Source organism: Myotis lucifugus, unplaced genomic scaffold (genome assembly GCF_000147115.1).
Source record: "Myotis lucifugus unplaced genomic scaffold, Myoluc2.0 scaffold_138, whole genome shotgun sequence".
NCBI classification, from domain to species: domain Eukaryota; kingdom Metazoa; phylum Chordata; class Mammalia; order Chiroptera; family Vespertilionidae; genus Myotis; species Myotis lucifugus.
Genome location: NW_005871186.1, coordinates 984,104 through 1,006,266, shown reverse-complemented (window position 1 = coordinate 1,006,266; position 22,163 = coordinate 984,104). Strand labels below are relative to the sequence as shown.

Here is a 22,163-nt window from a genome sequence, read left to right as displayed (position 1 = left end):
CATGCAAGAGGTAGCTAATTAATGATTCTCTCTCATCATTGATGTTTCTGTCTCTCCCTCTCCCTTCCTCTCTGAAATCAATAAAGAAATATATTTTTTAAAAAGGGTAAAATTTGCCTCTTGAAAATGGCCATTGTTTTCATTCATCCATTCAATAAATACCTATTGAGTGCCTCACTATGTGCCTGTCAGTATTTTAAGTAGTGGGTATACAATAATGAACAAAACGAACCAAAAAAATCTTTCTCACCTTAGCCGGGTGGCTCAATTGGTGGAGTATTTGTCTGCACACCAAAAGGTTGCAGATTTGATTCCTGGTCAGGGCACATACCTAGGTTGTGGGAGGCAACCAATTGATGTTTCTCTCACATTGGTGTTTCTCTCTCTTCCCCGCCTTCCTCTATCTCTAAAATCAATTTTAAAATATTCTCAGGTAAGGATTGAAAATTGAAAAAAAAATCTTTCTCCTTATGAAGTTTCTAATCTAATGAGATAAACAGTAAAGATAAATAAGACATGTAGTTTAAGATTGCAGTAAATACTAAGGAGACAAACCAGTGAAGTGGCAATAAAACACTGGCAGGGGAGTTTTTATTTTAATTATTTTTGTGGAGGATAGATTTTATTTTAGGTAGGAGAGTCAAGACAGTCCTTTCAGGGAAGGTGACTTTTGAAGAAAGTTCTGAAGAAAAGGAGAGAGAATACTATTCTGATATTTAGGGAAGAGCATTTCAGGGACAGCAAGTGCAAAGGCCCTAGAAATAGCTAGAGCATAGCGTATCCTGGGGAGAGTAAGAGAGGTAGCAGGAGCCAGATAGGAGCCTATCAGGTCAAAATAGGGACTTTGGCTTTTACTCCATGTTGAGGATCCTGGTGAAGATTTTTGAGTAGAAGATCCACACAATCTGATATATATTTTAAGAGAATTACTCTGGCTGTTCTACGAAGAGTAGATTTATAAGGGGCAGTGGAATAAGCAGGGAGACCAATTGGGAGCCTATTATAATAATGCAGAGGTGGGGGATGAGAAGTGATTGACTTTTGAATATACAGTTGACCCTGAACAATGCACCAACCCCTGCACAGTTAAAAATCTGCATATAGCCGAAACCGGTTTGGCTCAGTGGATAGAGTGTCGGCCTGTGGACTGAAAGGTCCCAGGTTCGATTCCAGTCAAGGGCATGTACCTGGGTTGCGGGCACATCCCCAGTAGGAGATGTGCAGGAGGCAGCTGATCGATGTTTCTCTCTCATCGATGTTTCTAACTCTCTATCTCTCCCCCTTCCTCTCTGTAAAAAATCAATAAAATATATATATTTTTAAAAATCTGCATATAACTTTTTACTCCCTCAACACTTAAATTGTCCCTCAGTCTCTGCTAGGGATTGGTTCCAGGACCCACCACAGATAGTAAAATCCCCACATCTGTCGCCTATATTGATCAATGTATATAGGTGGCCCTCCAAATCTGTGGACTCCCAAACGTGAGTCAAAAACAGTACGAATATAAACTGAAAAAGTCCATGTATAAGTGGACTTTGCAGTTCAAATCCATGTTGTTCAAGAGTCTACTATATCTAGAAAGTAGAGATAACAATGTTTGCTGACAGATTGGATATAGAATATCAGAGGAAGAAAGGAGCCAAGATTTTTGACCTGAACAACTAGAAGACTAATGTTGCCATTTCTTGAGATGGAAAAGACAAGAGAGGTGCTAGTTTTGGGGGGAACTATCTGGAGGTCATTTTGGGGTATGTTGAGTTTGAGATGTTCATTAGAATAGAGATGTCGAGGGGGTAAAGAGGCATAAGGGTCTGAAGGAGAGAGATCGAGGCTAAAGATATCCATTTGGGAGTCAGTCATTCGCACATCGATGGTATTTAAAGCCATGAGTTTGGGTGAGATCACCAACGGAGTGTGTGTAAATGGAAAATAGTTTCCTTCAAAATTCTGAATTTGAGGAAACTAGAGCAGCAAACCAGACTGAAAAAGAGAGTAAAAAACATTAGAAAGTCTGGTAAGTTGGATGGTACCCTGTAAGCCAAGTAAAGAAGGAATATCAGGAAGGAAATAGTGATCCTCTACAGTTTGGTTTTGAATAAAATTGTGCGTCTATGTTTCCCCAACTGACTATGAGCTCCTTGAGGGCAGAGACTGAATGGTTTCTATGACCCCATGATCCATCCTGACCTCTCCCTTCTCTGGGGATCCCTTATTTGCGCCCCCTGTGACTTATGTCCCCGTTAGTCTCTCCCTCTGCTTCCTTTCCTTGTATGATCTCTACCTCAAGCACCCTTTACCTCCCATCCTTTCTGACAGCTCTGGCATGATGGGAGATTCCCTGGTAACCTAGAGTTTCTTATCAAGGTTCTCTGACAGGTTAAAAAAGTCATGGTGACTGGAGCGGGATAAGTGGAAATTTTGAACACTGACCATTTTTCACTTCAGCAACTGAGTCAATGATGGTGGTATTTGTTTTACATTCATTATCCACCACTTACCTTTGCCAAATGTTTGACTTTCTTTCATATCAAGGATAATGAAGTGAAGACTCTAAGACAGGGGTGGGCAAACTTTTTGACTCGAGGGCCACAATGGGTTCTTAAACTGGACCGGAGGGCCGGAACAAAAGCATGAATGGAGTGTTTGTGTGAACTAATATAAATTCAAAGTAAACATCATTACATAAAAGGGTACGGTCTTTTTTTTTTTTTTTTTTTAGTTTTATTCATTTCAAACGGGCCGTAGTTTGCCCACGGCTGCTCTAAGAGATTAAGTAATTCGATTCATATTCCTTTGTTTCACTGTTTGGTTAACATTTACTAAGTGCCAACAAGTGCCAGACACCTTGAATAGGCCCTTTGACAGAAAGATGAAGCAGAAATAATCCCTATCCTAAAGAAAAATACAGTGTAATGAGGACAAAGACAATTATAGAAGAGGGAGAGATGAATGGGTTCTGGATAAACTGGGGGAGAGAGGAATGGGTTCTGGACAAACAGAGTTTATACTTGAGCTTATACTTTTGTTTCAGGAAAGGAAACATTTTAATATACTTTGAGGGATAAGTAGGAGTTCATCTGGTAGATGAGTGGGAGAACAGGGGTGCACATAACATGCGAGGCATATAACATGTGAGGACATGAAGCTGAAAGCAGATGATGTGTTTAGAGAACAGTAAGAATCCTTTGGGGCGCTTAGGTGTCTGGGGATGAAGAGAGAAAGAATGTTAAGAGGCTTCAGATGGGGAAGGGCTTTGGTGGCCTTTAGATGGAATAGAGAGTACGGGAACCAGGATTTGGAGTCTTACCTTGGCCCTATTGTTGACTTGCTGGGGACCACAGTCAGGTCCCTCCCCATCACTTAGCTTCTGTTGTCTCTAACGTAATATCCCAACCATGTCTCCAGCTCTGATGTATCTAGAAGATACTCCCCAGACCTGGCCCTTTCTGCCTTGAGATATTATCATCTCTTTCATTGTGTTTTATACAAGCCAGGGCCTGGGCTGAAAGGAGGAGGCACGATGGTGGTTTCCTAACAGTCAGAGCCCATATGCTGGAGAGGGAAATCCATGGCTCTGAGCAGAAATTTCTCAAGGATTCAGGAAGGGCCAGAATTGACTGATGTGAATTCAATGCTAGTGAGAGCTGCTTCCACAGTTCTTGAGGAGTATGGCAGACCCTGGCAGAGAACGCAGGAGATTGTCACTATCTTTCATGCATACGACAGGGTATTTGATCTCCAAAGGGCTTTAGCATCCATAGTTTCCTCTTATTCTCATTCCTGCCCTGGGAATCATGCCCCCCGTTAGCATATAAGAAAGTGAAGTGACTTGTCCTGGCTGAAGCTACAACTAAAAAATGACAATCTTTTATTTAATATATTTTTATTGATTTCAGAGAGGAAGGGAGAGGGGGAGAGAGATAAAAACATCAATGATGAGAGACTTATTGTTCAGTCGCAACCCAGGCATGTGCCCTGACTGGGAATTGAATGGTGACCTCCTGGTTCATAGGGTGACACTAAACCACTGAACCACACCAGCTGGGCAAAAAAGTCAATCTTTTACTCAGAAAGCTTTCTTTATTAATAATAATTATTATTATTAGGGAGAGAGGAAGGGAAAGAGCAATAGAAACTTCGATGAAAGAGAAACATCAACATAGATTGGCTGCTTCCTGCATGTCCCCTACTGGGGATCAAGCCTGTAACCCAGGCATGTGCCCTGTCCAAGAATTGACCTCCTGGTGCACGGTTAATGCTCAGTCACTGATCCACACCAACTGGGCCTTAAAACTTTCTTATGGGCTGGTCTGTGGTTGGTGATGGGGACTCACAGAAGAATGAGACCTGAGTCCTCATCCTCTGGAAGCCCCAGTCTAGTTTGGAAGGCATAAAGCAAAGTATTAAGCCCTGAGGGCAGGTCTCTGGTTCATCTCTATTTCCTCAGCACCTAGTATAGGACCTGGCACAGAGTAGCCAGTCAAGAAATGCTTCTACAATATGAGGTTTTTTTTTCCCTTCAGTCTAATGGAATTGAATTATTAGTTCATGTGACTCTATGCTGCAAATGCTATGGTGGAAATAGGTTCTGAGCAGAGTAGGAACATTGAGAAGAGAAAGGCAATATGTGGGATAGGATGTGGGGAGGGCTCCTCAGGGAGATGGGATCTTGCAGGAGATAATGCCAGGAAAGGACAATCGAGACAAGAGAGGATAGCATGTGTAAAAGCACATAGATCTTTGAAAGGGTTGTGGTGTGCTCAGTGCAGGGCCTGCTTGTGGCCATCTTAGTGGGAGGCACCATGAGAGAAGCAGGACTATAAGACTAGTGCCCTGAACTCAAAGGATGACGCATATCCTTGGAAGCAGGCAAGGAGACACTGACAAAGGCCTCCTTGAGCAGGGGAGACATCATCTGGGTCTTAAATGACGCTTTAGAGTTATACAGTCAGAGAGAAGAAAGGAAAGAGGAAACCTTCCAGGTGGCAGGAGACTCCATGAGCAGGCACTGGGATGTGGGGTGAATGAGGAGATTGGGCATATGCGGAGGGGATTCTGGAGGAGGCTGGAAAGCCCCACTGGGTGGGCTGACTGAGGGAGTGTACCTTTGCCTGGTATATAAGTTTTCTTCTACCTCCGGCTCACTTGACACCTCATTTATTTTCTGGTCCACAAACAGTCATTGGGGCCTCTCTGGGCTGACTCTGAGATTAGGATGGATGGATGAGCTAGAAAACAATCTCTGTGGGTTCTCTTTCAGTCCCCTAGGAAGCAACCCAGGCCTTGATTTGCATGGTGGGTTTGCATATAATTGCTTACTGAAGGTAAGGTTTCCTTACTCTGATCAAAGCAAAAACAATAAAAAAGTGGGAAGAGAGGCTAGTCAGGCTGATGACTTCTTGATATATCCTGACTGGTGGAGAGCAGAGAGCAAATTTTCTCCTGACTCTATATCTCATCTAGCCCTAATCACCTCATTTAACCCTAAACACCAAGGTCCCAGCTTCTAATGCCATCACATGGGTCGGGGTAGGGTTTCAACATATGAGTTTTGGAGAGACACAAACATTCAGTCCATAACAGTCTCTTAAAGCCTGGAGCTGGAAACGGGCAGAGCACCACTTGTTACCATATTCTGTTAGTCAAAGCAGTCACAGAGCCTGTCCACATTCAAGGGGAGGGGACATAGACCTCACTTCTCAATAGTCAAATATTTGTTTCCTACTTTAACTCACCACACATGGGAAAGGGGTCCCTCCAGCCCCCCATTGCACAGATTTGGATTAATCATAACCCTTGGTTCTTGACATGATCTCGTCATAGTTCCAGGCATTGGCTGCCTTTATATATTTATTGGCTTGTGGTTTTGCTTAGCTTCTTTTTTAAAAGGCAAAGGAAACTTTATGTTCTTCCTTTTTGTGTCATGGATGATTTGCATACCTGGGGTAAGATGATACTCTTATTTCTATAATATCATATTTACTTTATTTGCATTATTCAGGAAAACATTAGCAGGACTAATAAAATTGTACAGTCCAGGAAGTTTCTGGGGAGAGACGTTCCGAAGTCTGTTCCAAAAAGTAAATAGAGGCTGTGGTTTCTCAGCTAAATTTCCTGGAGGTAGGGTAGGAAAATAAGACCTTGTATCTGGAGATAGTATTACTGTGAAAAAAAAAAAAAGCATGGGTTTTGCAGTTAAGCCAATTGGGTTGAATTCCTACTCCTCCCCTTTTTAGCTATTTGAGAATTCACCTAACTCCCAGAGCCTCAGTTTCCTCATCTGTATGTTGGGAATAATAATGTCAACCTTGCAGTGCACTGTGAGGATTACAAGACACAACAATGTAAGTAAAGCACCCATTATTCGAATTGGTATCTGACTATCAGTATGATCATGCACATTAATGTTTAGTAGGCTACAAAATACTTTGATATACACCTTCAAACTACTCCTAAGAGAAGGAAGATGGCTACATGTCCCTATGTAGGAAGTGAAGATACTAAGACCAGCAACAGTGATGATCACAGGCCGGTTACAATGGAAGGAGGATAGACTGCTGGGGTGTTATCCTGCATCTACTAGGGTTCAGGAATCTGGAGAAGGGGCTGCGAGTAAATTAAATTAACTAGACATAAAATATAAATTTGGAAGGCATTTTGGGGGGAGCCAGGGAAGGCTTAGCTTTAGTAACTAAGTTCCCTGAGTCTCCGGACCCCTAGCTTTTTATTAACACATTTTGCCCTATAGCAAAGCAGATATACATATCAAAGGTAAAGTTTGGTAAACAGTAAGATTATCAGGTTGGGGGAACTGTCCTCAGCTCTCTGGCAGTAGGCAATAATATATGCAGATCTTCAGGAAATGTTTTCAGCTATTCCAGCAGCAGGTAATATGATTCAGCCCTGCTGAAGCCTCAAGTTCCATCAACCTTTTGATGAACTCCTTGAATTTATTATGACATTCTGGAATTAACCTCCAGCAACAGACTATGGTCAGTACTCAGCAATGAGGAAGCCCTGGGGAGGAGGATGGGGCAAGGTGAGCACCTCCTAACCAGATGCTGACTTTGTGCCCTTAGACTTACCTGTGGCAGGAGCATGTGCTGAGAACAGACTGAAACCCCAGGCCCTGCCCCAGGAGAGGCATTTCCACTAGTTGAGTAAGTAATGACAAAACTTGGAGGTTTTCCCATAATGAGAAAATACCAATATACATTATAAAAAACAAAAACAAAACAAAACAGGAGCGATACCATTTGTCTTCCTAGCTTAGTAGCAATTTTACTGTGTGCAATAGCATATGAGAAATAAGGACAAAAGATGAAGCACTTTTAATATGAAAAAGTAAACTTTGTTCTTAACTTATTTTTATAATGGTTAATGAAAGGGTTTTTGCCATAGAAAACATATTAATTAATTTCAGACAGTACAAGGTATAAAGAAATAACTTGAAGATTATGCTATCAGATGTGACAATATTATTCAAGTGTGTATGGTAGATAACTTCGCTTTATGAAGTTTTTTGTTTCTTTTGTCAAAAGCATAAATGCACAGTGAAACTACCCAAAAAAGCAAAGTGTAGAACATTATGCTATCATTTGTGCACCAAAATGGGGTAAGTATATATGCATAGAATACTTGTAAATGTACAGAATTTCTCTGGCAGTTACCCAAGGAACTAGAACTACTGATGGTCTCATGTTTATGCTTTTGCAAACATGTGAATAGCATCCATAATGATATATAGTATTGTTTTGTGCATACACTTATTATTGAAATTTACATAAGTGATAACAAATCAGATGCATCACTCTATCTTATTTTTCTACTTAACATTCTGGATATTTATATACATACTAGAGGCCTGTTGCATGAATAGATTCATGCAATAGGCCTGGGTCCCGGGTGCCGGAGGAAAACTGGTGCCGCTCCGGCCGGAGCCGCCTTCACAGCCCTCGCTGCTCCGGCCGGAGCCACCAGGCAACCGCCTCCTGTTTGCTCCAGCTCCGTGGCTGCTGGCCGCCATCTTGATTGGGTTAATTTGCATATAGCCACTCTGATCGACTGGTGGGCGTGGCTTAGGTGTAGCGAAGGTGTGGTCAATTTGCATGTTTGCCTTTTATTAGTGTAGATATGCATGCATGTATATTACATTTAAATAAGGCATGCATTTATATGATTCAAAAATCAAAACAGCATATAAAGAGGGAGCGCATGCTTTTGTAAGCTTTCAGGTAGTGGCCTATGTGTGTTGCATCATTCTGCCAGCAGTTGGGACCAAGTTAAAGAGCTTGTTTCTGTTCTGGTCAAGATAGTGGATTAGATAGATGCTGTGCTTGCCTTCTTCCATGACCACATCAAAATTACAACTACATTATAGAACAATCAACCTAGAGAACCATCTGCAGACTAGCTGAACAGAAGTCCTATCACTAAGGATATAAAGAAGAGGCCATGCTGAGACTGGTAAGAGGGACAGAGATGCGAAATGGGCTGGTCTCACAGGTGTGGTGGTTGGGAAGGATGTATCAGCTGCAGAGGTACCCCCTGAGGAGTGAGGAGTCCCAGCCCCATATTGCACTCCCCAGCCTAGAGTAGTGCCAGGAAAAGAGCCCATAAAACACCTGGCTGTGAAAATCAGCAGAGATTCCATTTTCTGGGTGAGACAGAAGACTGCTAGAAACACAGGTGTCCTCTTTTTTTAAAATATATTTTTATTGATTTCAGAGAGGAAGGGAGAGGGAGAGAGAGATAGAAACAATGATGAGAGAGAATCATTGATTGGTTGCCTCCTGCACAGTTAGGACACAGGTGTCCTCTTAAAGGCCCACACACAGACACTCTCTTGCAGGAACTCACCCTGGGCTCTGGCAGAGGGACAGCAGTTCTGGGGGAGGTGGGCATCAGAGACATACAGAGAGAAAGTGAGTTGTATGATTCAGGGTGAGAGCTGGAGAGGCGGCTGCCATTGTTCCTGTGTTGAGGTCTCTTCCCACACTCCCAAATATGAATCTGCATTAACCTGGTGAACTCCACTTGCTCCACCCTGAGGACTTCCTGAGACTCCCTCCCACCCAACTCCTGCAGTGACCGAGGCTCATTTGGTGGCAAGCAGCCAGCCTTGGCATGAGCGACAGTTTTTTTATCCAAATCATAAGAGAAAGTTTATTTAGAAAGTTACAGAGGTAGTTAAAAGTGAGCCAGTTGGGCTGTGTAAGCTCAGAAAACAAGTTACAGAAGCAAAATAAGGGTCCTTGGAGCTCAGGAGAGAGGACAGCAAAGGTAACGTGCCTGGGGGGAAGAAGAGGAGGGATGGAAAGGAAAGGTGCTGTGTGCTCCCAAGAGGGAGAGTGCTGAGCTACAGTTTTTCTTAAAAACTCTTGAGCCCTGGCTGGTTTGGCTCAGTGGATAGAGCGTCGGCCTGCAGACTGAAGGGTCCTGGGTTTGGTTCCGGTCAGGGGCACATGCCCGGGTTGCCGGCTCAATCCCCAGTGGGGGGCATGCAGGAGGCAGCCGATCAATGATTCTCTCTCATCATTGATGTTTCTGTCTCTCTCCCTCTCCCTTCTTCTCCGAAATCAATGAAAATATATTAAAAAAAAAAAACCAACACAACTCTTGAGGAACCCTAGCTGGTTTGGCTCAGTGGATAGAGCTTCGGCTTGCAGACTGAAGGGTCCAAGGTTCGATTCCAGCCAAGGGCATATGCCTGGGTTGTGGGCTCGATCTCTAGTAGGGGCGTGCAGAAGGCAGCCAATCAACGATTATCTCTCATCACTGATGTTTCTATCTCTCCCTCTCCCTTCCTCTCTCTGAAATCAATAAAAATATATTTAAAACAAAACAAAACAAAAAAGACCCTTGAGGAGTTCTGGTCAAGCTCAGGGGTACAAATGGCACAAAGGGAGAAACTGAATTATGCAGTTTCAGGGTGAGGGCTGAAGGGACAGTCGCCATTCTCCCTGTGTTTAGCCATCCTCCCACATGGCCAAATCAGAATCTGAACTCCACTCATTACACCCTAATGACTCCCTGAGACCCTGCCCCAACTCCCTCAGTGCCAGAGACTATTTTGGCAGCAAGCAGCCAGCCTAAGCTAGCTTAGCTATCTTTCTTAAAAAACTCTCAAGAAGTTCTGATCAAGCTCAGGGAGTGCCAGAGACACACAGGGAGAAACTGAGTTGTGTGGATTCAGGGTGAGGGCTGGAGGAATGGTTACCATTGTCCCCTTGTTGGAGACCTCCTCCCACAAGGCCAGTGGGCAGGTACCATCTTTCCTGTGTTGGCCAAATCTGAATCGACAGTAGCTTGGTGGACTCTGCTCATTCAACCCTGATGACTCTCTGAGTCCCGACCCCACTGCAAAGGTCTCCAGGCCCCAAGCAGGTGGGGGCTGGCTTGGGTGTATACTGTGGCTTTTGCTGTGTGGCTCAAGCTCAGCATTGGTGCCAAATCTGAATCTGAGGTAGCTGGTGAATACCATTTGCCCTACCCTGTAGACCAAGCATGTCAAACTCTCAGCCCACATGCGGCCCACAACCAATATTTTTGCAGCCCAGCCAATATAGCAGTATGTAAAAAATGTTTTAATAAAAATTTTGTAACTTAATTCTTACAATATCCTGTTATACATAATCCTATATAATAAAAGGCTAATATGCAAATCTACCAAACGGCGGAATGACAGGTCGCTATGACACACACTGACCACCAGGGGGCAGATGCTCAATGCAGGAGCTGCCCCCTGGTGGTCAGTGAGCTCCCACAGGGCGAGCACTGCTCAGCCACAAGCTGGGCTCACTGCTGGCAAGCACAGTGGTGGTGGTGGAAGCCTCTCCTGCCTCCAAGGCAATGCTAAGGATGTCTGACTGCCTGCTCCTCGGGGAGCGGGCCTAAGCTGCCAGTCAGACATCCCCCGAAGGCTCCCAGACTGCGAGAGGGCGCAGGCCGGGCTGAGGAACCCCCCCACCGAGTGCACGAATGTCGTGCACCACACCTCTAGTTATTAATAACGAACTACAACATTCTCTAATGACTGATTACTGTAATCGTGTTGCATTCATTTCCCTTATCCGCCTTACACACAGGCACACCATTTCTCTCCACTAATACTAGCAGCGAGTATTTTAGCAGCCGATTGCCACGTCATTAGTCTTGGACTACTTGTTTGGTGTGTGCAACAGGAAATATTTTGCTTTCGGAGAACAAGAAAAATAGGTTTATTTGCATTAGGCTTATTAATTTGTGCAGTTATTCAGTGTCTGGTAAGTTAATGTTCAAGAAAAAAATTAATTTTTATTAAAAAGTTCTATTATTGCCCTAACTGGTTTGGCTCAGTGGATAGAGCGTTGGCCTGCAGACTGCAGGGTCCCAGGTTTGATTCTGGTCAAGGGCATGTACCTTGGTTGCAGGTACATCCTCAGTAGGGATTGTGCAGGAGGCAGCTGAATTGATGCTTCTCTCTCATCGATGTTTCTAACTCTCTATCCCTCTCCCTTCCTCTCTGTAAAAAATCAATAAAATATATTTTTTAAAAATGTTATATTATTTTATGTGAACAATGACTCATTTATTTCAGCTCTTTGTATTCAGCATGTCTATCGAAATAAACCTATGTTTCTATGAAAATTGAAGCTTTTGTTTTTTTGCAGCCCACATAAACTTAAACCTTGTTTATTTGGCCCATGTTAGCCTTTGAGTTTGACATGCTTGCTGTATGGTAGGCTACCTGAGGCCCTACCTCACACAACTTGCATAGTGCCTGAGGCTTTTTCAGTGGCTGGCAGGTAGCAGCAGGTCCTCCCCTCCCCCACCCCCCCAATATATTTTTATTGATTTTAGAGAGAAAAGGAGAGGGAGAGAGAACATCAACAATGAGAGAGAATCAAAAAAGGAAAAAAAGAAAAAGTAATATATCTGAATTGGAAAGGAAGAAGTAAAACTGTCATTATTTGCAAAAGAAATAATACTATATAGAGAGAACTCTAAAGATTCCACCAAAAACTATTAGACCTGATAAACAAAGTCAGTAAAGTAGCAGGGTACAAAATAAATATTAAGAAATTGGTTGCAGCCCAGCTGTTGGGCGTAACTCAGTGGTTGAGCATTGACCTATGAACCAGGAGATCACAGTTCGATTCCCCGTCAGGGCATATGCCTTGGTTGCAGGCTCGATCCCCAGTGTGGGGCATGCAGGAGGGAGCCAATCAATGATTCTCTCTCATCATTGATGTTTCTATCTCTCTCTCCCTCTCCTTTCCTCTCTGAAATCAATAAAAATATATTTAAAAAAAGAAATTGATTGCACTTTTATACACCATTATCAAAATATCAGAAAGAGAAATTAAGAAAACAATCCCATTTACAATTGCAACAAAAAAAAAATACCTAGGAATAAAGTTAACCAAGGAGATAAAAGAGCTGTTCAGAAAACTATAACACATTGAAGAAAGGAATTGAAGGAGATACAAATAAATGGAAGCATATACCATGCTCATGAATCTCATGAATCGAAAGAATTAACATTGTTAAAATGTCCACACTACCCAAAGCAATCTATAGATTCATTGCAATCCCTATCAAAATACCAATGATATTTTTCACAGAACTAGAACAATTCTAAAATTTAGATGAACCCACAAAAGTCCCCAAATAGCCATGGCAATTTTGAGAAAATAAGAATAAAAGCTTGAAGTATCATGCAATCTGATATCAAACTATCCTACAAAGCTGTAGTAATTTAAAAAAAAAAAAAGCATGCGCCGTAACCGGTTTGGCTCAGTGGATAGAGCGTCGGCCTGCGGACTGAAAGGTCCCAGGTTCGATTCCGGTCAAGGGCATGTACCTTGGTTGCGGGCACATCTCCAGTGGGGAGTGTGCAGGAGGCAGCTGATTGATGTTTCTAACTCTCTATCTCTCTCTCTTCCTCTCTGTAAAAAGTCAATAAAATATATATATATATAAAAAAAAGCATGGTACTGGCATAAAAATAGATACATAGATCAATGTATTAATTGACCTACATGGTCAATTATTATATGACAAAGGAGGCAAGAATATACAATGGCATAAAGTCAGTCTATTCAATAAATGGTGTTGGGAAAATTGGACATGCAAAAAATATGAAACTAGATCACATTTTCATACCATATACAAGAATAAACTCAAAATGGATTAAAGACTTAAATGTAAGACTTAAAATCATAGATCTCCTAGGAGAAAACATAGGGAGTGAAATCTCTGACATTGCTCTTAGTAAGGGAAACAAAAGAAAAAATAAACAAATAGGACTACATTAAACTAAAAAGTTTTTGCATAGCAAAGGAAACCATCAACAAAACGAAAAGACAACCTACAGAATGGAAGAAGATATCCTCCAATGATCCATCTGATAAGGGGTTAATACCCCAAATTTATAAAGAACTTAACACCAAAAAAAAAAGAAGAAGAAGAAAAGAAAAAAAAGAAAGTAAAAGAAACAATCCAATTTAAAAACAGGTAGAAGACCTGATTAGACATTTTTCCAAAGAGGGCATACAGATGGCCAATAGACATACAAAAAGATGCTCAATGTCACTAATCATCAGAACAGTGCAAATTAAAACCACAATGAAATACCACTCATACCTGTCAGAATGGCTATCATCAATAAATCCACAAACAACAAGTGATGGCAAGGATGTGGAGAAAAGCGAACCCTTATGCACTGTTGGTGGGAATGCAGATCTAGCCACTATGAAAAAATGGTATGGCCCTGCCCGGCTTGTCTCAGTGGATAGAGCATCAGCCTGCGGATTGAAGGGTCCCAGGTTTGATTCCGGCAAAGGGCACATGCCTGGGTTGCAGGCTTGATCCCCAGTGGGGGGCGTGCAGGAGGCAGCCAATCAATGATTCTCTCTCATCATTGATGTTTCTATCTCTCTCTCCTCCCTTCCTCTCTGAAATCAATAAAGAAATATATTAAAAAAGAAAAAATGGTATGGAGGGTCCTCAAAAAATTAAAAATGGTGTCGGGGTTGACCAGCAGACCCTGAGCGACAGATGAATGATTACTATGACACACATTTCTGTGAAAGAGACGGCTAAGGGACTGCCTGGCTGGAGAAACCTAATAGCCCCATTAACCTGTCTCCTTAAGCTTTTATTGTAACAACAGCTTGAATTAAAATTAACTCTTTGTTCGCCATAAGTGTCTATAGATGCAAGTGGCAGACTTTCCCCACATGCTCATCTATAGCTGCACGTCTATCACACACGTCTATAGCTGCAAAAAAAAAAAAAAAAATAGCATTACACTTGGTGATTTCCAGTTACAGGTAATCAGGCAATTAATTAAAAAACATAAATTAGCGTGACCTGAGTAAAGAAAATGTTATGGGCTCTCTGCTCCTCCTGTGCGTCAGACAGCCTCTCCTCCTGTACCAGCAGCCACAACCCTGAGACACGATGGTGAAGGTAGGAGTGAACGAATTTGGCCGCATTGGGCGCCTGGTCACCAGGGCTGCTTTTAACTCTGGCAAAGTGGATATTGTCGCCATCAATGACCCCTTCATTGACCTCAACTACATGGTCTACATGTTCCAGTATGACTCTACTCACTGCAAGTTCAAAGGCACAGTCAAGGCTGAGAACGGGAAGCTGGTCATCAACGGGAAGTCCATCTCCATCTTCCAGGAGCGAGATCCCGCCAACATCAAATGGGGTGATGCTGGTGCCAAGTATGTTGTGGAGTCCACCGGTGTCTTCACTACCATGGAGAAGGCTGGGGCTCACTTGAAGGGCGGAGCCAAGAGGGTCATCATCTCCGCCCCTTCTTCGGATGCCCCCATGTTTGTGATGGGTGTGAACCATGACAAGTATGACAACTCCCTCAAGATTGTCAGCAATGCCTCCTGCACCACCAACTGCTTGGCCCCCCTGGCTAAGGTCATCCATGACAACTTTGGCATCGTGGAGGGACTCATGACCACAGTCCACGCCATCACTGCCACCCAGAAGACCGTGGATGGCCTCTTTGGGAAGCTGTGGCGTGATGGCCGAGGGGCTGCCCAGAACATCATCCCTGCTTCTACTGGCGCTGCCAAGGCTGTGGGCAAGGTCATCCCTGAGCTGAATGGGAAGCTCACCGGCATGGCCTTCCGTGTCCCCACCCCCAATGTGTTGGTGGTGGATCTGACCTGCCGCCTGGAGAAGGCTGCCAAATATGATGATATCAAGAAGGTAGTGAAGCAGGCATCAGAGGGCCCCTCAAGGGCATCCTGGGCTATACTGAGGACCAGGTGGTCTCCTGCGACTTTAACAGTGACACCCACTCCTCCACCTTTGATGCTGGGGCTGGCATTGTCCTCAATGACCACTTTGTCAAGCTCGTTTCCTGGTATGACAATGAATTCGGCTACAGCAACAGGGTGGTGGACCTTATGGTCCACATGGCCTCCAAGGAGTAAGAGTCCCCTGGACCACCAGCCCCAGTGAGAGGAAGAGAGGCCCTCTGCTGCTGGGGAGTCCCTGCCCCAGATCGAACCCCTGACACACTGAGAATCTCCTGACCACCGTTTCCATCTCAGACCCCCTGGAGAAGGGGAGGGGCCTAGGGAGCCCTGCTTTGTCGTGCACCATCAATAAAGTTCACTGTACCCAGCCAAAAAAAAAAAAGAAAGAAAGAAAATGTTATGCCACCAGCTTGCCATCCAGATTATATGAATGACATTTTTGGGGGGAAATATCTGCCTATTGGAAAAAAAAATATCTATGGAAAATGTGTTTGGTATGCTCTTCTACTAGTATTGGGACAAAACAGCGAAAAGAAACCAAATACTTTTGTAAACAATGTAATGTTCCGTTATGTGTTTTACCATGTCTCGAACTTTATCATACACTGAAGCAATTTTATTTTTTAAATAATAATAAGTGTAAATAATACTTTTTTTCAACTGTGTATATGCTACATAAAAATAATATAAAATGTTCTTTGGAAGAATTAAAAAATAAAATGTTTTCCCTAAGTGGCAGCCCTGACCAACTTTTAAATCATTTTTCGTGAGAATTTTCAACTGAAAATATTCAAGAACACCCAAATTGTGAGTAATATATTTATTTTTATAATATTCATTGCAAATTGATTTTTTAAATTAAATTCAAAATATCATGGCATGTGGGGATGGTTTCTGTTTTGGATGCATGACAGTTAACTGGTTAACTATTAGATACTATCAGCAGGGTAAGCATCCTTGAGAAGACACAGGTGTCTGCAGAGTCCTTTAAGCATAAAGATTCCAACAAACACCTGGGTGTTCGCACGGGCACAGACTTGCTTCCCTGCAAAATGGAACTGTCTTATGACCGAGCTATTCCACTACTGGAATCTGAACAAAACCAAAACACAAAACTGAAAGAATATATGTACCCCTATGTTCATTGCAGCGTTATTTACAATAGCCAAGATATGGGTGCAACCCAAGTGCCCATCAATACACCAGTGGATAAAAATGTGGTGGTACATATATACTATGGAATTTTACTCAGCCATAAAAAGAATAAAATCTTACCATTTGTGACAACATGGGTGGACCTAGAGGGTCTTATGCTAAGTAAAGTAAGTCAGACACAGAAAGACAAATACCATATGATTTCACTTATATGTGGAATCTAAAGAACAAAACAAACAAACAAACAAAAAACAGAAACAGACTCATAGATACAGACAACAAGTTGTTGGTTGCCAGGGGGGAGTTGGGTTTGGGGACTGGGTGATAAAGGTAAAGGATTAAGATATACAAATTGGTAGTTACAAAATAGTCATGGAGATGTAAAGTATAAGGAATATATTCAATAATATTATAATAACTATGTATGGGGCCAGGTGGGTACTGGACTTATCAGAGGGATCACTTCATTAATTATATAAATGTCTAACCACTATACTGTACACCTGAAACTAATATAAAATAATATTGAGTGTCAACTGTAATTGAAAACAAACAAACACACAGCATAGAATGATTCACAGCGGAAAGTTTCATCCCAAACCTGTGCCCTCCCCCGAAGCAACTACTTAAAAAAATTTGTTGTACCATTCCAGAATTTTCTTAAGGAAACATATGTTCTTCCTCTTCTTCTTTTTTCCCCCAATATATAAAAAGTTTAATTTTAGAATACCATCAGTAACTATCTATAGTTACATATGGAACCAGGAATATCACAAAAAGAGTAATATTCTGGACTTACATTGTACAAAATCCTATGACTCCCTCCTCCTTTATTACAAACAAAAATTGCATCCTATAGACACCCTTCTGCACCTTTCTTCTTTCACTTAACAATACACTTGGTGATTTTTCCCATATCATACAGCAAGAGCTTTCTCATTCATTTTTACCAAGTAAAATCTCATTGGGTGGATGTACCATAATTTATTTAACTGGCCCCTCCCTTAGGGAGACAGTTGAGCTATTTCCTAGACAAAGCCTGCCAGTCTTCCCTGACTGAGAGGCTGACCAAGCAGTCAGAAAGGGCTTATAAAAGGAGACGGGGAGGTGAGGAGCCACTCTACGTTCCCAGGTGGCCGAGGGCAGAGGTAAGGGCAGATGAGAGAGGGTAAGTGGGAATGGGAGGTAGGAGTCAAGGATGGGTTTCCCACAGGACTCCTAGGAGGCTGGTTTCTCTGCTGACTTTCCTCTGGTGTCTCCATGGCTCACTGCTCTGGCTCAGCCCTCTCCTCCACATGCCCCTTATCTGTTGACCTTCTAGCTCTAGGCCTGCCTCTGCTGGGGGAACTTCCCAAGACCCCTCTGTGTGGCAGGAGGGGTTGTTGATACTTGAGGATCTGGAGTCTGGCTGACTGGGTCTGCACTCTCACTGGCTTGCCACATTGCCCCCCAACCCTACTTCCAACTCCCATGTCACCTGGTCCAGAACCATGAGCCATAACTGAACAACTCAGTGGCCTTCATCTGGCCCAGGACAGTTACCCTGTCTGCCCCACTGGCAGTCTCTGGGCACCTAAAAGCCTCTAGGCTGCCAAGGCTGGCAGGTGCCCCTTCCTCTCACTCCCCCACCCCATCGGCAGGCCATGCTCTGTGGTTTCTCTTGAGCAGATTTGAGAGGACTGCCAAGCTGGCAGATCCCATTGTGGATGGAATACTGGCTGGTGAAATCCAGAAGAGATCACAGAGCAAGCTAGTGTTGAAGTGTCCTCAATTGAGGGTTGGGGGTGGGGAGAGGAATTCCTGCCTCTGATCCAGGCCTCTACATGCCCCTCATTGCTTGGCTCAGCTGCTCTGTGGGGTAAACTGGGTGGGGAGAAGATCTGGGCTTGGGAGGGGGGACAAGAAATATGACCAAGAGTCTTATGGTTGCTGCCTCTCAGGCCTTGTGACTTTCTGACGGTGGCTTTCTGGCAGGAAGAGATGGACATGGCCTGGAAGATCACACAGCTGCTGCTTCTGGCTTCGGTGACTGCTGTGTGGGGTGCTCCGCCCAGGACTCAACAGGGCAGGACGGATCTGCTCAATGTCTGCATGGACGCCAAGTACCACAAGACAAAGCCAAGCCCCGAGGACAAGCTTCATGGCCAGGTGAGGGTGGGGTGGGGAAAGGATTGACCCCAGAAAGGGAAGAAGTAGGGTGATAGGAAGATCAACTTTGAGGGGGGTGATAGAGGCAGGAGTATGACTAAGGTGATACTGAGGGTCTCTCCAGGGGCCACCAAATCTACAACAGGGGTGGGGGGAACCTACTATGGGCCGAGTGCTTTCCTCACATCTTATCAGTGAATAAGCCCAAATGTCCTACTTGGTTGGTGGGTGGTGGTCTTTACTTAAACAAGTGAAGAAATAGGCCCAGAGAGAGCACAGATACCCGTGGAGACTGAGAGGCTAATCATCAGCAGAGGCTAGGAGAGAGACAGGCAGGAAGTTTCCCAGCCTTCATTCTGGGCCAGCGCACAGAGCTCAGAGGTAAGGTAGAAGGGGAGACCGGTCTCTCTCAGTCACCAGGAAGCTCACATATACAAACAGGCCAGGTCCCCCACCCCCATGAGGTTCTGAAGAGACAGTGACAAATCAGATGTGCTTGGGCTTGGAGGATGAGTAAGCATTTTCCAGGAAGACCAAGCAGGAAGGGGCCACCTAGAAGAGGACAGCATGTACACGGGTCGAAGGGTGACAGGACAAACAGTGGCAAGTCTTGTGGGCCAGAGACCACAGAAAAGGAGAGGTGAGACCAGGGTCCCCATTTCATAGATAAGGCCCCTGGAAGCAGTTCAGGAAATCTGAGCTTGAAGTTGAACTCCAGGCTCATGGGAGATGCCAGTATTTCGTTCCTCCTGGTCTCCAACTCTGCTCAACACAAGGTTTCACGTTGCCAGAGGGCTGGGGATGTTCTCCGGGAAAGACTGTGGCATGGACTCACTCCAGGGACTTGAAGTGAAGAGGAGGAAGCCCAGCAGCCCCATGACTCCTGAGACGTTTCCAACATTTCATTGCTTTGTGTGCGTACGTGGTGAAATATAGGGTGTCCTCAAAAATTGTATACACACTTTAACAGCTGACAGCTCAATTTTGAAAATGAAATGTATTTTAACAAACACGGCCTTTATAACTATTCAAAGTGTGTATATACATTTTTGGGGACACCCTATATGCATAACATAAAATTTGCCATTTAAGCATTTCAAAGTGTACGGTTCAGTGGCATTAAGTGCATTCACATTGTTGTGCAACCATCGCCACCACCCATCTCCAGAACGACTTCATTTTCCCCACCTGGAAGTCGGTACCTACCTCGTCATTTTTAGAACTTTTTAAGTTCTTTTTAAGAATTCCCTGGCTGTAACCGGTTTGGCTCAGTGGATAGAGCGTCGGCCTGCGGACTGAAAGGTCCCAGGTTTGATTCCGGTCAAGGGCATGTACCTTGGTTGCGGGCACATCCCCAGTAGGGGGTGTGCAGGAGGCAGCTGATCGATGTTTCTCTCTCATCGATGTTTCTAACTCTCTATCCCTCTCCCTTCCTCTCTGTAAAAAAATCAATAAAATAAAAAAAAAAAATAAAAATAAAAGAATTCTCTGAAGCCCAAGCCGGTTTGGCTCAGTGGATAGAACGTTGGCCTGCAGACTGAAGGGTCTCAGGTTCGATTCCAGTCAGGGGCACATGCCCGGGTTGCAGGTTTGATCCCCAGTAGGGGACATGCAAGAGGCAACCGATCAATCAGCTGCCTCCTGCACATCTCCTACTGGGGATGTGCCCGCAACCCAGGTACATGCCCTTGACCGGAATCGAACCTGGGACCTTTCAGTCCACAGGCCGACGCTCTATCCACTGAGCCAAACCGGTTTCGGCAACTGTCACTTCTTTATACAACATTTAGGGGGGAAACATATGATGTGTAGGAATGAATATTCCCATTATACTGTAATGGTTTTTAAAAAGTGTTCCTCAGAAGGAGATTTTTCCCTCCATGTTTTAATGTATAGCTTGAAACTTAAAGACTACATTAAAATGTGTTTTTCCTTGTCGCTAAAAGAAATTCAATGCAGCAAACAACTATGCAATTACAGGTAAGCTTGTGAAGAAGCAAAGATGAAACCGTGATTTCAGAGAGGAAGGGAGAGGGAGAGAGAGAGAGAAACATCAATGATGAGAGAGAATCACTGATTGGCTGCCTCCTGCACAGCCCCTACTGGGGATCCAGCTCAAAGCCCAGGCATGTGCCCTTGGCCAGAATTGAACCTGGGACCCTTCAGTCAGCAGGCCGACGCTCTATCCATTGAGCCAAACCACCTAGGGCCTGACTTTTTTCCCAACCTCCTCTCCCAAATGTGATGGTAGCCTTTAAAACCAGCTGTCTCACAACTGCAGCAGCTGTGAACAACAGCAGCCTAGTAGCCACTAGAGGGGGCAGAGTGGGTGTGGAATTCCCCAAAATGCCCTACCCCTCAAGAAATGTCACCGGTTTGTCTGGCAGCCCCTGGTAAGAACCCCATTCACAAGGTTAGTCTTATCTGACCTGACTCAGAGCTCACACAGTGAGAAGGCCCATCCCTAGGTGTTTGTCTTAACCAGGGGTGGGGAACTTCTGGCCAGTGGGCCATATAAGGCCCGAGATATCATTTGGTCTCACCCTGCCAAGGCATTAGGGGTGAGTTAATTAAATGTTTGACCAAATACAGCAGGCTAATTTTTAAGTTGATAGGTTTGTATGGCCCTCAAGTGATGTTATAAATATCTAAATGGCCCTTGGCAGAAAAAAGGTTCCCCACCCCTGTAATCAGCAGCAAGTTGTTTGACATCCCAACTCCCTGAGGCTGGAAAAACAATTGAGACAAACTAGAGGGCTCTTACACATACCCCGGGGTCTAGAAATCCACATGCTTCTGCAGAACTGTATGTAAATCCAGGAAATACCTGAGAAGGCCCCAGTCTTTCAATTCTATTAATTTTGATGCCCTGCTCAAGCAGGAAGTGAGGGATGGGGCAGAGTAAACTACCAGAGCACTGACATAATGCCTGAACCAACACACAGAGTCCCTTGGCAAAGAATAGGAGACTTATGGCTCCAAGGCAATAAGTTTAGTCACTAGGTGACCGCTAAGCTAACTGGGCAAACATTTCAGTGAACATACATGAAAATAGGAGCTACAGAATTAGATCTTGAAAGTCGTTAATAAACTAATAAAAAGCATCAAAAATGAGCCCTGGGAGAGTCTAATTTCCAGAGATGCCATATTATGTTATTTTTGTTTTTTAAAAAGGAGGTGGGGGAACATCTGTAATAGTGTCAACAATAAAAACAAAACAAAACAAAAAAACAAGAAGAAAACACTTCAGCAAGCCACCAAATATATATTTAAAAAAAATTTTTTTTTATTGATTTCAGAGAGGAAGGGAGAGAAACATCAATGATGAGAGAGAATCATTGATTGGCTGCCTCCTGCACACCCCCCACTAGGGATTGAGCCCGAAACCCAGGCATGTGTCCTTGACCAGAATCAAACCGGGGAGGACCCTTCAGTCTGCAGGCTGATGCTCTATCCACTAAGCCAAACTGGCTAAGGCACCAAAAATATATTTAACAACCTGAGCTGTCACCTTTAAAAAAAAAATGCCATTTTTCACTTCCCTCCAACAAAATGAGACATACAAAGAAACAGGAGAGTATCACC

The 22,163-nt window shown here is 43.8% G+C and overlaps 1 protein-coding gene, 1 long non-coding RNA gene and 1 pseudogene across 6 annotated transcripts in view; 2 read left to right on the top strand and 1 right to left on the bottom strand.

Annotated features, from left to right (window-relative positions):
- Window positions 1–5,985: 5,985 nt before the first annotated feature.
- The window catches only part of LOC102417736, a 69,803-nt gene continuing 53,625 nt past the window's right edge, over window positions 5,986–22,163 (bottom strand). The window contains exons 3-4 of one of the 2 annotated variants that reach the window (XR_002830661.1): window positions 6,256–6,321; window positions 5,986–6,165 (exon numbers count right to left, since the gene is read on the bottom strand). This is a non-coding gene — a long non-coding RNA (uncharacterized LOC102417736). The remainder of the gene's footprint in view (window positions 6,166–6,255; window positions 6,322–22,163) is intronic. The other variant, XR_002830662.1, reaches the window with a different exon arrangement.
- Window positions 14,434–15,657, top strand: LOC102442790 (annotated as a pseudogene). The gene has a single exon (XR_330209.3). The product of XR_330209.3 is annotated as a glyceraldehyde-3-phosphate dehydrogenase-like (transcript).
- The window catches only part of FOLR1 (folate receptor 1), a 33,644-nt gene continuing 28,954 nt past the window's right edge, over window positions 17,474–22,163 (top strand). Inside the window, exons 1-2 of one of the 3 annotated variants that reach the window (XM_023758733.1) lie at window positions 17,474–17,578; window positions 18,405–18,578. In XM_023758733.1, the coding sequence (XP_023614501.1) occupies window positions 18,411–18,578 (168 nt within the window). In that variant the 5' untranslated portion in view covers window positions 17,474–17,578; window positions 18,405–18,410. Of the gene's footprint in view, window positions 17,579–18,370; window positions 18,579–22,163 lie in introns of all 3 variants that reach the window. The other 2 variants (XM_023758734.1, XM_023758735.1) reach the window with 2 other exon arrangements.